At 46.3% G+C, this 14,985-nt stretch overlaps 1 protein-coding gene across 1 annotated transcript in view; it reads right to left on the bottom strand.

The window, feature by feature from the left end:
* Nucleotides 1-14,985, bottom strand: part of LOC104122773 (alpha-2-macroglobulin-like protein 1) — a 52,729-nt gene that overhangs the window by 14,114 nt on the left and 23,630 nt on the right. Inside the window, 13 exon segments of the mRNA XM_035890522.1 lie at nt 581-726; nt 1,509-1,572; nt 1,968-2,198; nt 2,528-2,695; nt 3,105-3,214; nt 3,634-3,748; nt 4,080-4,194; nt 5,012-5,096; nt 5,706-5,865; nt 8,140-8,157; nt 9,052-9,104; nt 9,454-9,616; nt 10,523-10,706. Coding sequence (XP_035746415.1) covers nt 581-726; nt 1,509-1,572; nt 1,968-2,198; nt 2,528-2,695; nt 3,105-3,214; nt 3,634-3,748; nt 4,080-4,194; nt 5,012-5,096; nt 5,706-5,865; nt 8,140-8,157; nt 9,052-9,104; nt 9,454-9,616; nt 10,523-10,706 — 1,612 coding nt within the window.

Genomic DNA, 14,985 nt, shown 5'->3' with positions numbered 1-14,985 from the left:
GTTCTTGCTTGAATCTGACTGTCTATGGCAGGTAAACAGCTGTGGAGCAGGGCTCATGCCAGTCCTCAGAAGTTCATCTTTGGAGCACAAGACACAGCCAAGAAAGCAGATTCCCATGAATGTCACGATGGCCACAAGTGCTCAGCCCTTTCTGGATGGCCAGTAAATTCCACTTCTTCCATCAGCCACTTCCAGCTGTCTTCCCAGCACCACATACTAACAAGTCCAAGTGTCTGCTGCAGCATCAGAGCAGCCTTGAGCTCTCCTAGGAATCACACTAATAACATGTGCTGGGCTGTGATCCTAATGGGTTGCAGTTGCTATACAAACCTACAGAGATACAGCAATTCTCTGCCTTTCCCAAACACTGCAGCAGCCCCCATAACGCAATGTTCAGCAAGTCCTTGCTCCATACATCAGAGCACACTTCACCATTCACACACTGCAATTCACGTGACAGCGTTCCACACAATATCAGCCACATACAGCTACACATATTACGTATTCCTTGGTCTCTTTTTTCATTGCAGCAGATGCATACACTCTCACGCATTTAGTCATGGCCTCAGACAAATCCTACCTTATTTCTGAAGCACATGGAGACACTGAAGATAGCAGAATCGGCGATGATTTTTCCATTAGGGAAGATAACATAAACAAGAAGCCTTGGAGCTGGGGCATAGATCAAGTTGAAGGTAAGAGGGATGGAGAAGAAGCCTTTCAGCACTAGATGGAGGACAACGGGAAGAAGAGAAAGTAGATTTGGTAGTGAAAATGGATCCTGATCAGCTTTTGCCATTCTGCATGTGCCTGTTTAGTTCCTTTCCTCGAGTCTTTCAGGACCAAGGAGATTTCTGGAGACCACTGAAACAATCAGCACATTTCTGGATCTGGTATTCAAGAACAGACTCTTTCTGGTTCTGTTCATTGCCTCAAGGAGATGAAACAGCTCTCTGGAGCTCAAGCATAGCTCTGCAAAGAGTGATAGTCTCAGATATCTTTCAAAGCCTCCCATCACCAAACATCTCCCATCCCATCACCAACAAAGAGGTGACCTTTGTCCCAAAGCACCTATAATTTAGGCTTTAAAAAAAAGAGCTGGAGAAGTAGACAACAGTGAGTCAATGCCCACAAAATGACAAGCTCTGGCATCTTAACTACTCAAAGATTGGGTTTAGACAACTGCAAATTAAAGCAGGAGAATTTTGACAGAAGGCAAGGCTATAGTTTCATGCCCCTTGCAGGGGCAACAAAAGGAGACTTCTCTGAAAATGAAGAAAACAGAGGATGAGTCTATGGACTGGGAAGTGCTGAGTATTGTTCTCTCAATACCAAGCAAGAGGGTAAAGGAAACATGAAAGCCGGAAAGGCACACTGCTCTGATGCAACAGGAACGTGGTGAGCCAGCTCTAAAACTGCAGAGAGGCTTATGCTATATATCCAAGTAAGATGGGATGCCCACAGACCACTGAGTGCTTGCTAGATATGAAACAGGGAAGTGCACTTACTTCTTGGCAGCCCAACCCAAACAGTCTTCTGACCTGCATGGATTATCCCTCTTTTCCCTGTGACCTAGGGAAGAATACAGAAAGGGAGCGGAATGCCAGTTACATAGTCTTTGACACCACTGTGCAGATCAGAGTAACCCTGAAATTGGAGAGTAAATGGGGGCAGGGAGAGGGATATGAGCTTTACTTGCTCTCAAGTAGCAGGGAGAGCTCAGGGGATCAAGAGACTTGGGGGAGGAGAGGTAAGGCCAATACCTGCCCTGCATTTGTGCAGAGCCCAAAACAAAGGTGCTGCCTTTCTTGCTATTACTACAGCCCCAGGATCGAAACCAGGATCCAGCCCCATGATGGCTGTATGAGCTACCTGTCCTGGGCTGAGCCAAACCCATAAAATATCAAGCCTGAATATGTAGGAGATGCCTTGAGCCATCACACACTAGCACTTCCCCAGAAACTCACAAAGTAGGAGAAAATGACACGCTTGGGCCCATGTTCCAGGTCCTCCTGGTAAATTCTGAAGTCCACCTGGACAGCCTGCTTTTTACCACAGGGCATCATTTCCGGCACACGGACAATAGAGAGAAAACTCCTGCTGGTGCTGTAGAATGGATGTATGAAATGAGAGGCTCGCTGGTAACTCAAATCAACTGTCCCAGGCTCTTTATCCAAATCTTGATGCAGGACACTTGCCTGGTGAGACGAAAGAAAAAAAACTCCGCAGTTAATTTCTCTAGTTAAGCAAGTCAGCTGCAAATCACCCTAGCTGCAGCTTGGTAAGAAGCTCTGATCAGGTCTGAACAACACCATAGCACAGGTCTCTGTGTGGAAAGTCCACGAGGAAAGCAACTGGGATGTGGAGAATAAGGTCTCAGAGGGAGCCAAGATCCAGAACATGCTGAGGTGTTTCAGGTTCGAATTACTGTCCTTCAAGAAAAAACGGGGGAGGTGTCTGTGGGTCAGTAAATAGCTCTGAGATGCATGCATACCCCTGCCAACAAGATAGACCCTTCCCCACTTACTTCCAGGGAGGCCGAGGTGCTGTTCCAAGCAGTCGTGTTCAGGCTGAATGAAGCTGCCCCAGAGTCCCCAGTGATGTACTTCTGCTTAAATTGCTGCTCACCGCAGCTTACTACAAGGAGGACTTTTCTGTGCTTCAGTGCCTTGCCTTGGTAGTCGATGACTTTAATCTGAGAACATCGTGGTAAGCAAGAGAAGTGCAGACCGCGTGGTCACCATTCCAGTCACTAACAATATTAACAACACCTGCGACTGGTCACCTCCTATTATCACTTGCACTACTGTGTTCATCCATCCCCATGCTCTCTACCCCTTCACAGCAGAAGGTCTCCTGGCTGCTGAAATTCCAAATGTTTGGGTTTGCATCCCACATATGGATCCCCATAGCTGCTACTGCTCAAGGCTTATTTGGCAATTGTCAGTCTTGGGGTTCTTTTTCTCACATTTGACAATTCAAGAGTTTTGTCTCTGGGAGTCATTCAGGCCCTCCCAAGCCCATGGCTAGAGGTGAGGTCAGACAAGACGCTAGGTAACGGTCAGTCGTGCTCTCCCCTCCAAAGGACTGTAACTGGGAATTACCTTCCCCCTGTACATCTCTCCAGTGTGGTAGTAAGACTTCACATCATCAAACAAGGCTATCCCGCCAATCTTGGAGATGAGTAATTTGTGGGAAGCATTGACATGTATCTCTGAAAGAAAGCAGCAAGACAGAAGCATAAAGGAGGGAGCAAGGAAGCGAAGCACCCCTCAACAATTTCCCTGCAGAGTACCCACTGGTAATACTGATGCATGTGTTCAGCTGCACACACATTTCATAGCAGGGAGATGATCTGCCCAGGGCTCTGGGTATCTAGTCTTCCTCCCATTTACTTCTAGCTCTTAGAGAGGTTCCTAAGCTTCACCACCTGAGACCGCAGGCACTCAGAGTGAGAGTGTCATGCCGTCAGGAACTGGTGGCTCTGTCTGTATCTGTGAGGTTAGATGGCAGGCCCTGACAGGCTCAGAAAGCTCAGAGCCCTTGCTAGCCTGAAGGTCTCCAGTGTTCTTGGCAAGACTGGTGCATCTTCACATGCCTCTTCCTAGACACCAGAGATGTTTTCAGAGTTACCTGTGCCATCCTCCACCAGTGAGGCCTCTGCAACTATGCTGTCCTGATAGTACCGAAAGTCTCGACTGAAGGAGGACAGACTCACGTTTGTGAAGAAGCAACCCATCTTGTCTGTCTGAAAGTAGAGAGAGAGCAAACAAGGACTGAGCAAGGCACTTATGTTAGAAGTCACCCAAATGGCGCAGAAACAGTAGCACGAAATCCCTGCTCTCAGGAAGCTTGCCTTTTGACATAGCAGCCCAGGATGTGGAGCAGGCACGTGATGCACACCCAGTCATCATCAGGCATAGTTACTAAGAGACAGCATCAGTAGACCACTGGCCAAGTAGCCAAAAACACAGGGTAACATCACGATTATTTCAGCTAAAACCTCCAGCAGCCTTGCCTTATCCTGGGGCTGAGCACAAATGTCTCTGAATATGGCTCAGCCCCTCTAAGCATCTCACCTGGTTGTTGAATTCCTGACAGAGATCAGGTTTTGAAGCACTGGGCAGGAACGGGGCTATCTTCTGACAAAGGCTCACATGAACCATCCCCTGGACACCTTTTCCATAGGTGTATCTGTTTGGGGGAGCACGGAAAGGAAGAGGCAGTCACACAGTGAGAGAACACAGGGCTTGCTTCGCATAGCCCCAGAGACCACCTATTCATGGATATTCACAATATAGCACAAGACTGGCAGCCATGCAGCAGCCCCAGGAGCCCTGACCTAGTAAGCAGCATCACGCAAGGGCACTACAGTGATGGGAGATCGAGGGCTCTGTGGTAACTAATCTATTCTGGGAAACCAGAGTGCTGTAGGCGCTGACTCAGCACAGAGCTCTGCACTTGACATCAGCATCACCTGCAATAAACCCAGCATATGCTGAAGGCATGCATCATCTTATGAGCAGAAGCATGGGTGATTAAGAAAGTGCCTTTCACTAAGAAAGCACCTTTATGTGAGGCTGTTAACCCTAGCATTGTCCTTGGACTGTACCTGGGGCAATTGCTTTTTGCCTCTCCCTAGTTTCTGCTAGAGCATAATCTGGAAAAGCTTCCCTTCATTTCCTATGAGTTTGTTCTGCAGGGAGAACACCAAACATCTGCCATGTTCTGCCCCACAAATGGCTGCTTGTCGAAGGGTAGGTTGTTCCCCCAGGTTTTGTGTGTAAAGACTTATAGAGTGTTTTTAGAGAAGGGGCATTAGAGTACCAGCAGGATAGTTATAGGAATGTTTTGTGTTGCATCAGGGTGCAAACAGCTGCTGTGGAAGATTCTGGCCTCCTGTAACTGAAGTGCAGTAAATTTTCCCCAAGTTCCTCATGGTTACCTAACCATCTTGTGCTCATCAGGCCAGAAATTGACACACGGCTATCCCTCCAAGCAGAATCCTCACCTGCCACATACCCGGAGCGGGAAGGTTTTATCTAGTGAATAAATTTGATTTGGCGCCTCAAAGATCACTTCAAATTTTGGCAGCACTGGAAGGAAAAAGGAGAGAACTGTAGGAAACACTGGCCGGAGACAGCCTTTCCAGAAAATCAACATGAAGATAGACTGTGGTGAAATAAGAGCCAGGAAATGGAGAAGGAAGGTGGTGAGAAGGGGAAAGGAAAGATTCCCATTGGTTCTTTAACAGATTTGTGTGTAGTCCCTGGTTGATTGCTCCTTCCCAAACTAAACCCCAAACATGTCCACGTCCCTGCACTTCTGACAGCTATGTGCAGTGAGAGAAGACTAGCCTCCCAACCAAGTTAATTAGGGGACGAAAGAGAAGTGGGATGACGCTGGACTTCATACTGTCTAGAAGAGCCCATCCTAAGTGACCTTGGTTTGTCTGACGCAGAGATCTGCAGGAATCAGCTATGTCAAAGGTCTGGGGCCATGCACAACATTCCTCCCACATATGGACCCAAGGTCCCAAAGTGGCCTCTCTCCAGAGCCTCAGCTCAGACTCTTTTCTATGACAGACACTATTACTTTTCCCCATTTGCTCCCAGGATGCTTATCATGGAATAAACACCTAGCTTCCTGGATCAAGAGTGCAAGGTCCTCTCCGCAGCTCAGATATATCCCACATGTGCTCATACCATAGTCCTCAACGGAGAAGCTGCCATATGCTTTCGCATTGGTCACGTTGATGACATATGTCCCCAGCAGAGGCTCATCACTCAGCTGGAAAGACAGATCTGCAATGCCGTCTTGGGGGATCACATTCAGCCACTGCTCTATCTGGTTTTTCTTAGGGTCCTACACCCACAAGAAAGGAAGAAACAGTTGTTCCAGCATTTCACTGATCCACCCCCCAAAGAAATTGAGCTTCAGGATTTCAGTGCTGTAGACTACCAGGTTCTATAGCTAAGGAATGAGGTTTGGTATAGGCTAGTCATGACATTTTGAAGACAATATTATGCTCAGATTATCCTTCTACACTTATCTAAATTCTGATCTCAAGGAAAGATCCTTCACAGTTCTAACCTTTTTCCTAAAGGGCTAAGCTGATCTGTCTATATTCTTGCAAGTCTAGAACAAATCAGATTTCTACTGAAGTAACTGGGACCATAACCTCACGTAAGTGCATAAAAAAGAAGCTGTAAGGAGTATGTTCGTTTAAGAAATCTTGAAGTTCTACCATTCTACTCAGAGGTATGTAAAATCTACCAGCAACTGAATATGAATAGCCCAGTGAAATGGCTGCCATCAACATTACTGTAACACTAGATTTCAGCATCACTCACCTGGAGAAACAGGGAAATCTGTGGGGGGGGAAAAGGCAAAACCATTAGAAGACAGAAACACATGCCAGCAACACGCACAAGGTACTTCAGATGCAGAGCCCCCTCTGAAGGATGTGCAACTAGTGATTTGGAAATTTAGAGCACTGACAACAATATAAAGTAAAACAAATTTCACCAAAAAGGAGAAATAGAGGGTGGGTCCATTACAGTAAGGTCTGGCAAAATGGAAAGGAAAAGCCAAACTGGAGGTCACCCGTCACTTGCTAATGACTTCCTGGCAGAGTCCTCTATGAGGAAAACTCACTACCCAAGCAGACCTAGCTCTGCGTCAGCTGCAGTCTTAAGGGCATTACAGAAGTATAGGATCACATAGTTTGGGAGGAACCTCTGGAAGTCATCCAGTCAAACAGCCTGCTGAAGCATGTCTTCTTAGAGCAGATTGCTCTCATAGCCTTCTCCAGCTGAGTTTTGAATACATCCAAGGATGAAAATGCCTTCTCTGGGCACCTGTCACAATGAAAAAGTTTGTCCTAATATCTAATCAGAATTTCCTATGTTCCAACTTGTAGGAGCCAGATTAAAAGCACCCTTCCCCATCACACATCCAGGAGAACCTGACTTGCAAACTATTCACTCCCCACATGACACCATCACATCAGGAATCAGTATGTCCCATGCTTGTGCTTGCATGACCATTTTACCAGGATGAGCAAGAGTCATGTATGCCTCCGGCATCTTCCTGAGTTGCCAGCTTTTACTTGAGTTACTATTCTCCTCTGAAGATTCATCAAGCCTGGACCAGGAATGAATGTGGAAAAGTTGGAGCTTTGGTAGATGAGCAGGGTAGAAAGGAAGTAGGGTCCACTCATGGAAGAAGGCAGACTTTTCCACAGCTCCCCAGGCCTGGCTTACCGAATCGTTGAGTGCAATGAATTCCTCATCCAGAGTCACGATGCGAAACTTCACTGAAGGCAAGGAAATCAGGGAATATAATTATCAGATCTCCATCCTTCCCTACAGACCTGTGATCTGTTTCCCCAGGTCCTGTCTCCATTCTATACACATTTGTGATAACACCTGACATGGACATTCCCACATGTAAGATACCAAGGACAATGACCTACTGCCTCCTCCAACTTCACAGTCACCACAAGCTGGACATTACAGCCACCAAAGAGATCACATCAACAAAAGACATTGTCTCAAAGCCTTCTGCAAGGGCTGTCCATGAACTTCAGGCAATCGCAGGCTTTCTATATGGTTTTATCAGCAGAAAGCCTAAGGCCCACAGTTGGTCCCATTTGTAGTTCTCACCTGTCTGCCCTGGTTGATAGATGGGCTTGTCTGTTTGGATGAAGGTGCCACTGCTGGCCTTACGGATCAGGACCTTTTTCTTCTCCTCAATACTGACCCCTTCACCTGTGATGATCAGTGTCATGACATTTTGAAGACAATATTATGCTCAGATTATCCTTCTACACTTATCTAAATTCTGATCTCAAGGAAAGATCCTTCACAGTTCTAACTTTTTTCCTAAAGGGCTAAGCTGATCTGTCTATATTCTTGCAAGTCTAGAACAAATCAGATTTCTACTGAAGTAACTGGGACCATAACCTCACGTAAGTGCATAAAAAAGAAGCTGTAAGGAGTATGTTCGTTTAAGAAATCTTGAAGTTCTACCATTCTACTCAGAGGTATGTAAAATCTACCAGCAACTGAATATGAATAGCCCAGTGAAATGGCTGCCATCAACATTACTGTAACACTAGATTTCAGCATCACTCACCTGGAGAAACAGGGAAATCTGTGGGGGGGGAAAAGGCAAAACCATTAGAAGACAGAAACACATGCCAGCAACACGCACAAGGTACTTCAGATGCAGAGCCCCCTCTGAAGGATGTGCAACTAGTGATTTGGAAATTTAGAGCACTGACAACAATATAAAGTAAAACAAATTTCACCAAAAAGGAGAAATAGAGGGTGGGTCCATTACAGTAAGGTCTGGCAAAATGGAAAGGAAAAGCCAAACTGGAGGTCACCCGTCACTTGCTAATGACTTCCTGGCAGAGTCCTCTATGAGGAAAACTCACTACCCAAGCAGACCTAGCTCTGCGTCAGCTGCAGTCTTAAGGGCATTACAGAAGTATAGGATCACATAGTTTGGGAGGAACCTCTGGAAGTCATCCAGTCAAACAGCCTGCTGAAGCATGTCTTCTTAGAGCAGATTGCTCTCATAGCCTTCTCCAGCTGAGTTTTGAATACATCCAAGGATGAAAATGCCTTCTCTGGGCACCTGTCACAATGAAAAAGTTTGTCCTAATATCTAATCAGAATTTCCTATGTTCCAACTTGTAGGAGCCAGATTAAAAGCACCCTTCCCCATCACACATCCAGGAGAACCTGACTTGCAAACTATTCACTCCCCACATGACACCATCACATCAGGAATCAGTATGTCCCATGCTTGTGCTTGCATGACCATTTTACCAGGATGAGCAAGAGTCATGTATGCCTCCGGCATCTTCCTGAGTTGCCAGCTTTTACTTGAGTTACTATTCTCCTCTGAAGATTCATCAAGCCTGGACCAGGAATGAATGTGGAAAAGTTGGAGCTTTGGTAGATGAGCAGGGTAGAAAGGAAGTAGGGTCCACTCATGGAAGAAGGCAGACTTTTCCACAGCTCCCCAGGCCTGGCTTACCGAATCGTTGAGTGCAATGAATTCCTCATCCAGAGTCACGATGCGAAACTTCACTGAAGGCAAGGAAATCAGGGAATATAATTATCAGATCTCCATCCTTCCCTACAGACCTGTGATCTGTTTCCCCAGGTCCTGTCTCCATTCTATACACATTTGTGATAACACCTGACATGGACATTCCCACATGTAAGATACCAAGGACAATGACCTACTGCCTCCTCCAACTTCACAGTCACCACAAGCTGGACATTACAGCCACCAAAGAGATCACATCAACAAAAGACATTGTCTCAAAGCCTTCTGCAAGGGCTGTCCATGAACTTCAGGCAATCGCAGGCTTTCTATATGGTTTTATCAGCAGAAAGCCTAAGGCCCACAGTTGGTCCCATTTGTAGTTCTCACCTGTCTGCCCTGGTTGATAGATGGGCTTGTCTGTTTGGATGAAGGTGCCACTGCTGGCCTTACGGATCAGGACCTTTTTCTTCTCCTCAATACTGACCCCTTCACCTGTGATGATCAGTTTGACAGTGGCAATCTCCTCTGTGCCATCAGCTGGAGGTGCAACCTATATAGAGAGAGGAGAGTACGTGGGCCCCAGGTAATCTTCTGGGGGCCCTGAGCAGGAATTGAGAGTAAAGTGGAAGAACTAACCAGTTCCCCTCCACCTGTCCCAGGACATCCCCTCTAATATCTAGATCCAGATCACATCCAGTCCTACATGACAGCAGGAGGCTGTAGCAGAGAATGAGAGAGATTGAGCTGTGGTACAGCCTCAAATGCTAGGCCTTCAGAAATACCCAGCATGTATAAATAAGAAAGCTAGATCAGAAAAGATAACCAGAGGGTCTTCCTGACTCCAGCAGCCAAAGACCCCAGCAGCCTCAGCACAGAACATACTTTGTAATAGAAGGGATACTGTTCATGCATGTCTGCCTTATCCTTGATCTTTGCTAAATTCTCACCAACAATGAATCAGCCCTAAGATGCTGTTTAAAAATAACAAGCACATCCATTTCCATCCAACTGCTCTTCAGTAGCTCCTAAGAGCAGAGTTGCTGCCTGACTTCAGGTCCTACAGAAGCTGCAGTATGTCATGCAAACCACCATTTCCCCAAGCTTTAGCTGTGAAGCTGCACAAATCCTTCAGAGAAGAGCTAAAGCTGCATCATCTTGTCTGGGATGGAAGAGAAGGAAACGGGCGAATTCTTCTTATGTATCCAGAAGCATGGTACATTTTAACAAATGTAACGTGAATTTAAAAATTAGATTCAGAAGGGGAATTCAGTGCTGACCAAGAGATACCGTGCTGGGCTACACATCCCTAGGCACCACCCACTCCTCTTCCTATAGCAGGCCCACTCCAAGGCAAAGTACACCCTTTCCATGTCATCTCAAGTTACGGAGTGACACAAGGGATTTACAGTTCCTGAAGGCAAAAAATCAGTGATGGCATTTGCCTAGGGTGGCTCACCCAGAACTTAGTGCACATGAAAGTCTTCTCCTTCCAGATGGTGTCTTGCACTAAGAGCTCACGTCCTGCAGAGCGCTCCAGGACCAGATTCACTTGAAGCTTTGCTTCATAACAGGTGACATGAAGGCAGGCAACTTGAGTGGATGGATAGCGGAGATCTGCAGGGACCACCACGAGGTAGTGTCTGGGATAGGGGAAGGGACATCAGAGGTGGCATCAGGTGAGGGCTCAGAGATGCAAAAGAGCTTCCCTGCAGTGGCTCATTATCACAGAATTCCTCAACAATGTGCCACGGCTGCTGTCAACATTCAAAAGTAACAATGAACCCAGCAAAGTGATTGCTTCACTGATAACTCGAGCAATAGTTTCTGCTTGATTAGCTTAAGTACAGCTCTATAATCTCTTTCAAACCCCTTACTCCTGTACTCCCCAAAACCAGTCCTCAGAAGAAGTGGCCTCATAACCTTGCAGTCTAGACACTAGCAATTTGACCTGGCATGGCAATCGGAGAAGCAAACATCCCTGGACCCAAGGTCTGACTTGGAAGCCCCTCAAAAAGGTGGCTTGTATTTTAACTCACAGGAGTCAATCTACTGCATGGGAGGCAAGGTAAATGACTCAGTTACTCTTTGGGTTGATCTGATAGAGCAGGAGGCATGAGAGCTGATGGCATGGAATGTGGTCCATTCCATGGATGGACTGATGCCTTCATGAAAGAGACCGACACAGATGTTCAGCATCACTCACAGTTGGTGAAAAGCAGCTGCCGCGTGGAACAGAAGGCTCAGGAGGATGGCTGTCCTCATCTTGGGGGCTCCTGCTGCCTAGTCACCAGTAGCCCTCTTCCTCTGAAATCACTGAGGCTGTTTTTAGGGGGGTGATTTCTTTCTAGCACAGCCTAAATGAAGAGGTGGGATGGCAGGAGGAGCCAGCTTCTCCCCACCTCTTCCGCTCTCCTCAGCCACTCTGGCTGCCATCCACCAGTTCAGAACATCCCCTCCTGCAAGGCTGCCTTGGAGACATCTGTCCAAATGGACTTTTCATGACAAAAAAAAAAAAATAGCGAGAACTTTGCTAATCAGTGACCCAGGCCAGGTCCTGATCACTTGTCACCTGCATCTCTTTGTTTCAGTGGAGATGGATTGCTGCTGTGCAGCCAGCAGCAGGAGCTCACCCCAGCACACAGCAGGCAGTCTTGTCATTTGGGACAGAGGCTCAGTAGCTCTGGATCAGATTAGGGGGATGTGGATCTCCTAGGGCTGTTTGGCTTGTGAATGGGAGCAAATCCTTGCATGTCTACAAGGAAGCACTGCACCAACACTAGCACCATCCAGCAACCACTACCAAGCTAAGGACTTTGCCTTTTCCTTCCCTGCACACAGTGAGGGAAATGGAAATATATATTGGCCAACAGAGGTCTCCACCAGCTCCCTGAAACACCCATTAGCAATGGCATCACCTGCAAGGAGGGGTCCTCAAGAACTGGTTCCAGTTCATCATTGTTTATGTCTGGGTCTGAAAGGTCTAGTGTACAGGGATACAGCCTTTCAGTTTTGTTTTTGAACCTGAGGGTCAAGTCAAAGCTCACAAGTTAGACATGTGGGACATTTTCTAGCACTGGTGACCTGTTCAAAAGGGTAGACAATTGTGCTGTTTAACCAGCCTGGCCTCCAGAAAAGTGTAGTCACCTTGTAAACTGCCTGTTGGAAGAGTTACACAGATTGCACTAATTCACAAACTACATCTGAGACTTGTGTGAGACAGCATTAGTTAGCCCAGGCTGAAATGTAGCAGGAACTATCCTAATAATACAACCAGCTACAGTCCTGTGCCTGGAAATATTTCCCAGTGCTGTTTGACAGTGCTGATGCAGCCTAAGCTTTCCATATCTGGGTCCCAACACGTTGTTCTCAAGCAGGCAGTTGGGATCTCTGTCTGACAACACCAGATTCCAGGATGCCCAGAAATTCCCAGCTAACTTGGCATCCCTGTTCCCAAGGCACTGCATACTCTTTTTCCAGATGGGCCTGGGGAGACTGATGTCCATCTTACCTTTATCACTGGGCCACTCTAGAACACGCGTACATCATGGGGGCTATACATTGTGCACGGGAGCTGTTAGCACTAGCATTGCCTTTGTCTCAAGTGAATATTTCACTGCTCAACTTATTGAGATAACAAGCCAGAAGTCAGATATCCCAACTGATTTCAGAAATCAGCTTTGAGTTGGTCTAAATCAGTGTTAGGCTCCTATGCAAGAAAGACTGGACACTTCTTATTTTGATGGACACATTCTCCCTATTCTTGTCTCTTTGTGAAGGAAGGTCATGTTACTGAGAACAGCAGACAAACTTACAAGTTTTTGTCTAAACCCTGAGATTTTCCTACAGAAAGCACCAGCTAGATCTGTCATAAATCAATAAACCATAGCCAGAGAGGTCCAGCTGCTGGCAGACTTCTGACAAGAGCTGCACCCACTGGGGCCTGCACTGGGGAGATCTCTTTGACCCTGTCCCACCGTGCTCCTCCTACTGTGTTTGCTCAGGTGCGTTCTCTATTCCTTGCTTGACTTTGGCAAACCGGGCTCTTGGTCACAGGAATGTACATTTGAAGGATCTGCATTGAAGGCAGTGACTGACAGCTGCACAGGTGTCATAGACCCGAACAAAGTCTCAGAAATAGAGAAAGCGCAGCAAGGCTGTGCACGGTTTATAGTTCTGCAGTTTCTTTCTCTAGATGGACTCAGAGAAGGCCTTTGTGACAGCAGTGCTGAGCCAAGAGACCCATGGGGAGTAAGGGATCTACCCCTCCTGAAAACACACTGTTCAGCTGGAGCAAAGTATGTAGTACGTAGTTACAACACAAAACCATATAGATACCTGTTCTCCACAGATAACTTGAGTCAAAAATGAAAAGGAAGAAGAGGTGACTTAGTAAAGGTCACACCTACAATAATGGAGGACACCTTCCATGGTTCAGAATGAGGACCAGAAGCAACGGCACCTTGGAAATCACACCGATGTTTTAATATCTTTGAAAACAACAAAAAAGCAATAGTATCAATGTTCCGTATGAGAAGAGTACTGGGGAAGCACTGATGTCTGCAGAGCACTTTTGACAGGAGTCTGTGCAGAGGCAAGGAAGTTGTCAGTTTCTTTAAAGAACCACATCTGTTAGAACACCTGTAGTGCAGAATAATTCATGAAAGCAACGGAATCATTCTTCATTCTCCTCCAGACACTCATCACCAGCCTCATACAGGCCTAGGGCCTCCTCCATTGTTGCCACCTTTTCTTTCCAATCACAAACTTCATGCTTCCAATCACTGGCATTTCCAGCTCACCTCTTACACACACATCCACACACTCTACAACCACTCTGTAGCGTCTTCAAAGGCAATGTGATTTCATATCTTTATGTCCTGACAGTGAAGTATACTTTTGCATTATGGATATTTCACAGTCCATGCAGGGGTCATAAAAGTCTGTGAGGCCATAATGCTTCTGCAACCTGACCAGCATCCATAACATAATGGAAACCCTTGAAAGAATCTCTCTGCAATGCCAAGGTAGGCTTCTGCACCCACTTTCTGCTGCCTTGACAGCAGAATTTGTCCACTGCACCAAAGCCAAGCAAGGAATTAAGAACACACCTGGACAAACACAGCAGAAGGAGCAGGAACTGACTGGGTCAGAAAGCTTGGAGGCAACATAGTGTAAACTGTTCTATGCCTCTCTCAATGCTTGGCTCCTACACTGAGATCATTCAAAGAACTGCAAGTCGTCTGAAATTTTTGCTCAGAAATCTAGTGCAAGCCTTTAGATTGTAGGCTTTAAATTTGTTAATTGGGATTGAGCTTTGGAGAATTACAGAACTATGCCCAAGTGAGTTTGGTAACCTTCACAAGAAGGCTCTCAAACCATAGGCAAGCCATGGATCTCACTCCAAATAACAGGTGTGAACCCTGAAACCTGCAGCTTTGCATAATTCTCACAAAAAGGCACAAATAACTAGTGCAGCTTATTTCTAGCTAACGCTCCAAAAATCCACACAACCCATTGAAAGAGCCTATTATCTTCTGAATCTTCTTGTCCCAATACCAAAGCTCCGGTTCTTGCTTCATCTCTCCTACTCACCCCACTGAACTGAGAAAGTCTCACCAGCACTCCAGACATAGTGACTTCTCTGCATCACAACATTCTGACTTGTAAATTCAAATCTAGCCATCAAGTAGATAAGCACTCATGGAAGCTGAAAACTGTTTACAAGTTGATACACTGGTTCAACCAACACCAGACTTTCAGATCTGAATGCTGTGGCTTAGGAATCATCTCTAGTGTTAATAAAGAACCAAAACCCAAACCAAAACCTAGTGGTAAAGTTTGGGGTCCTAGATAAAGCAAATTCTATGAGAACAATTGTGGTGAAGCTTCAAATACATGTAATGTATTTGAGGACCTCTT

Source organism: Egretta garzetta, unplaced genomic scaffold (genome assembly GCF_000687185.1).
Source record: "Egretta garzetta isolate BGI_Z169 unplaced genomic scaffold, ASM68718v1 scaffold363, whole genome shotgun sequence".
Classification (NCBI taxonomy): Eukaryota; Metazoa; Chordata; class Aves; order Pelecaniformes; family Ardeidae; genus Egretta; species Egretta garzetta.
This window is presented reverse-complemented; position numbering and strand designations above follow the sequence as displayed.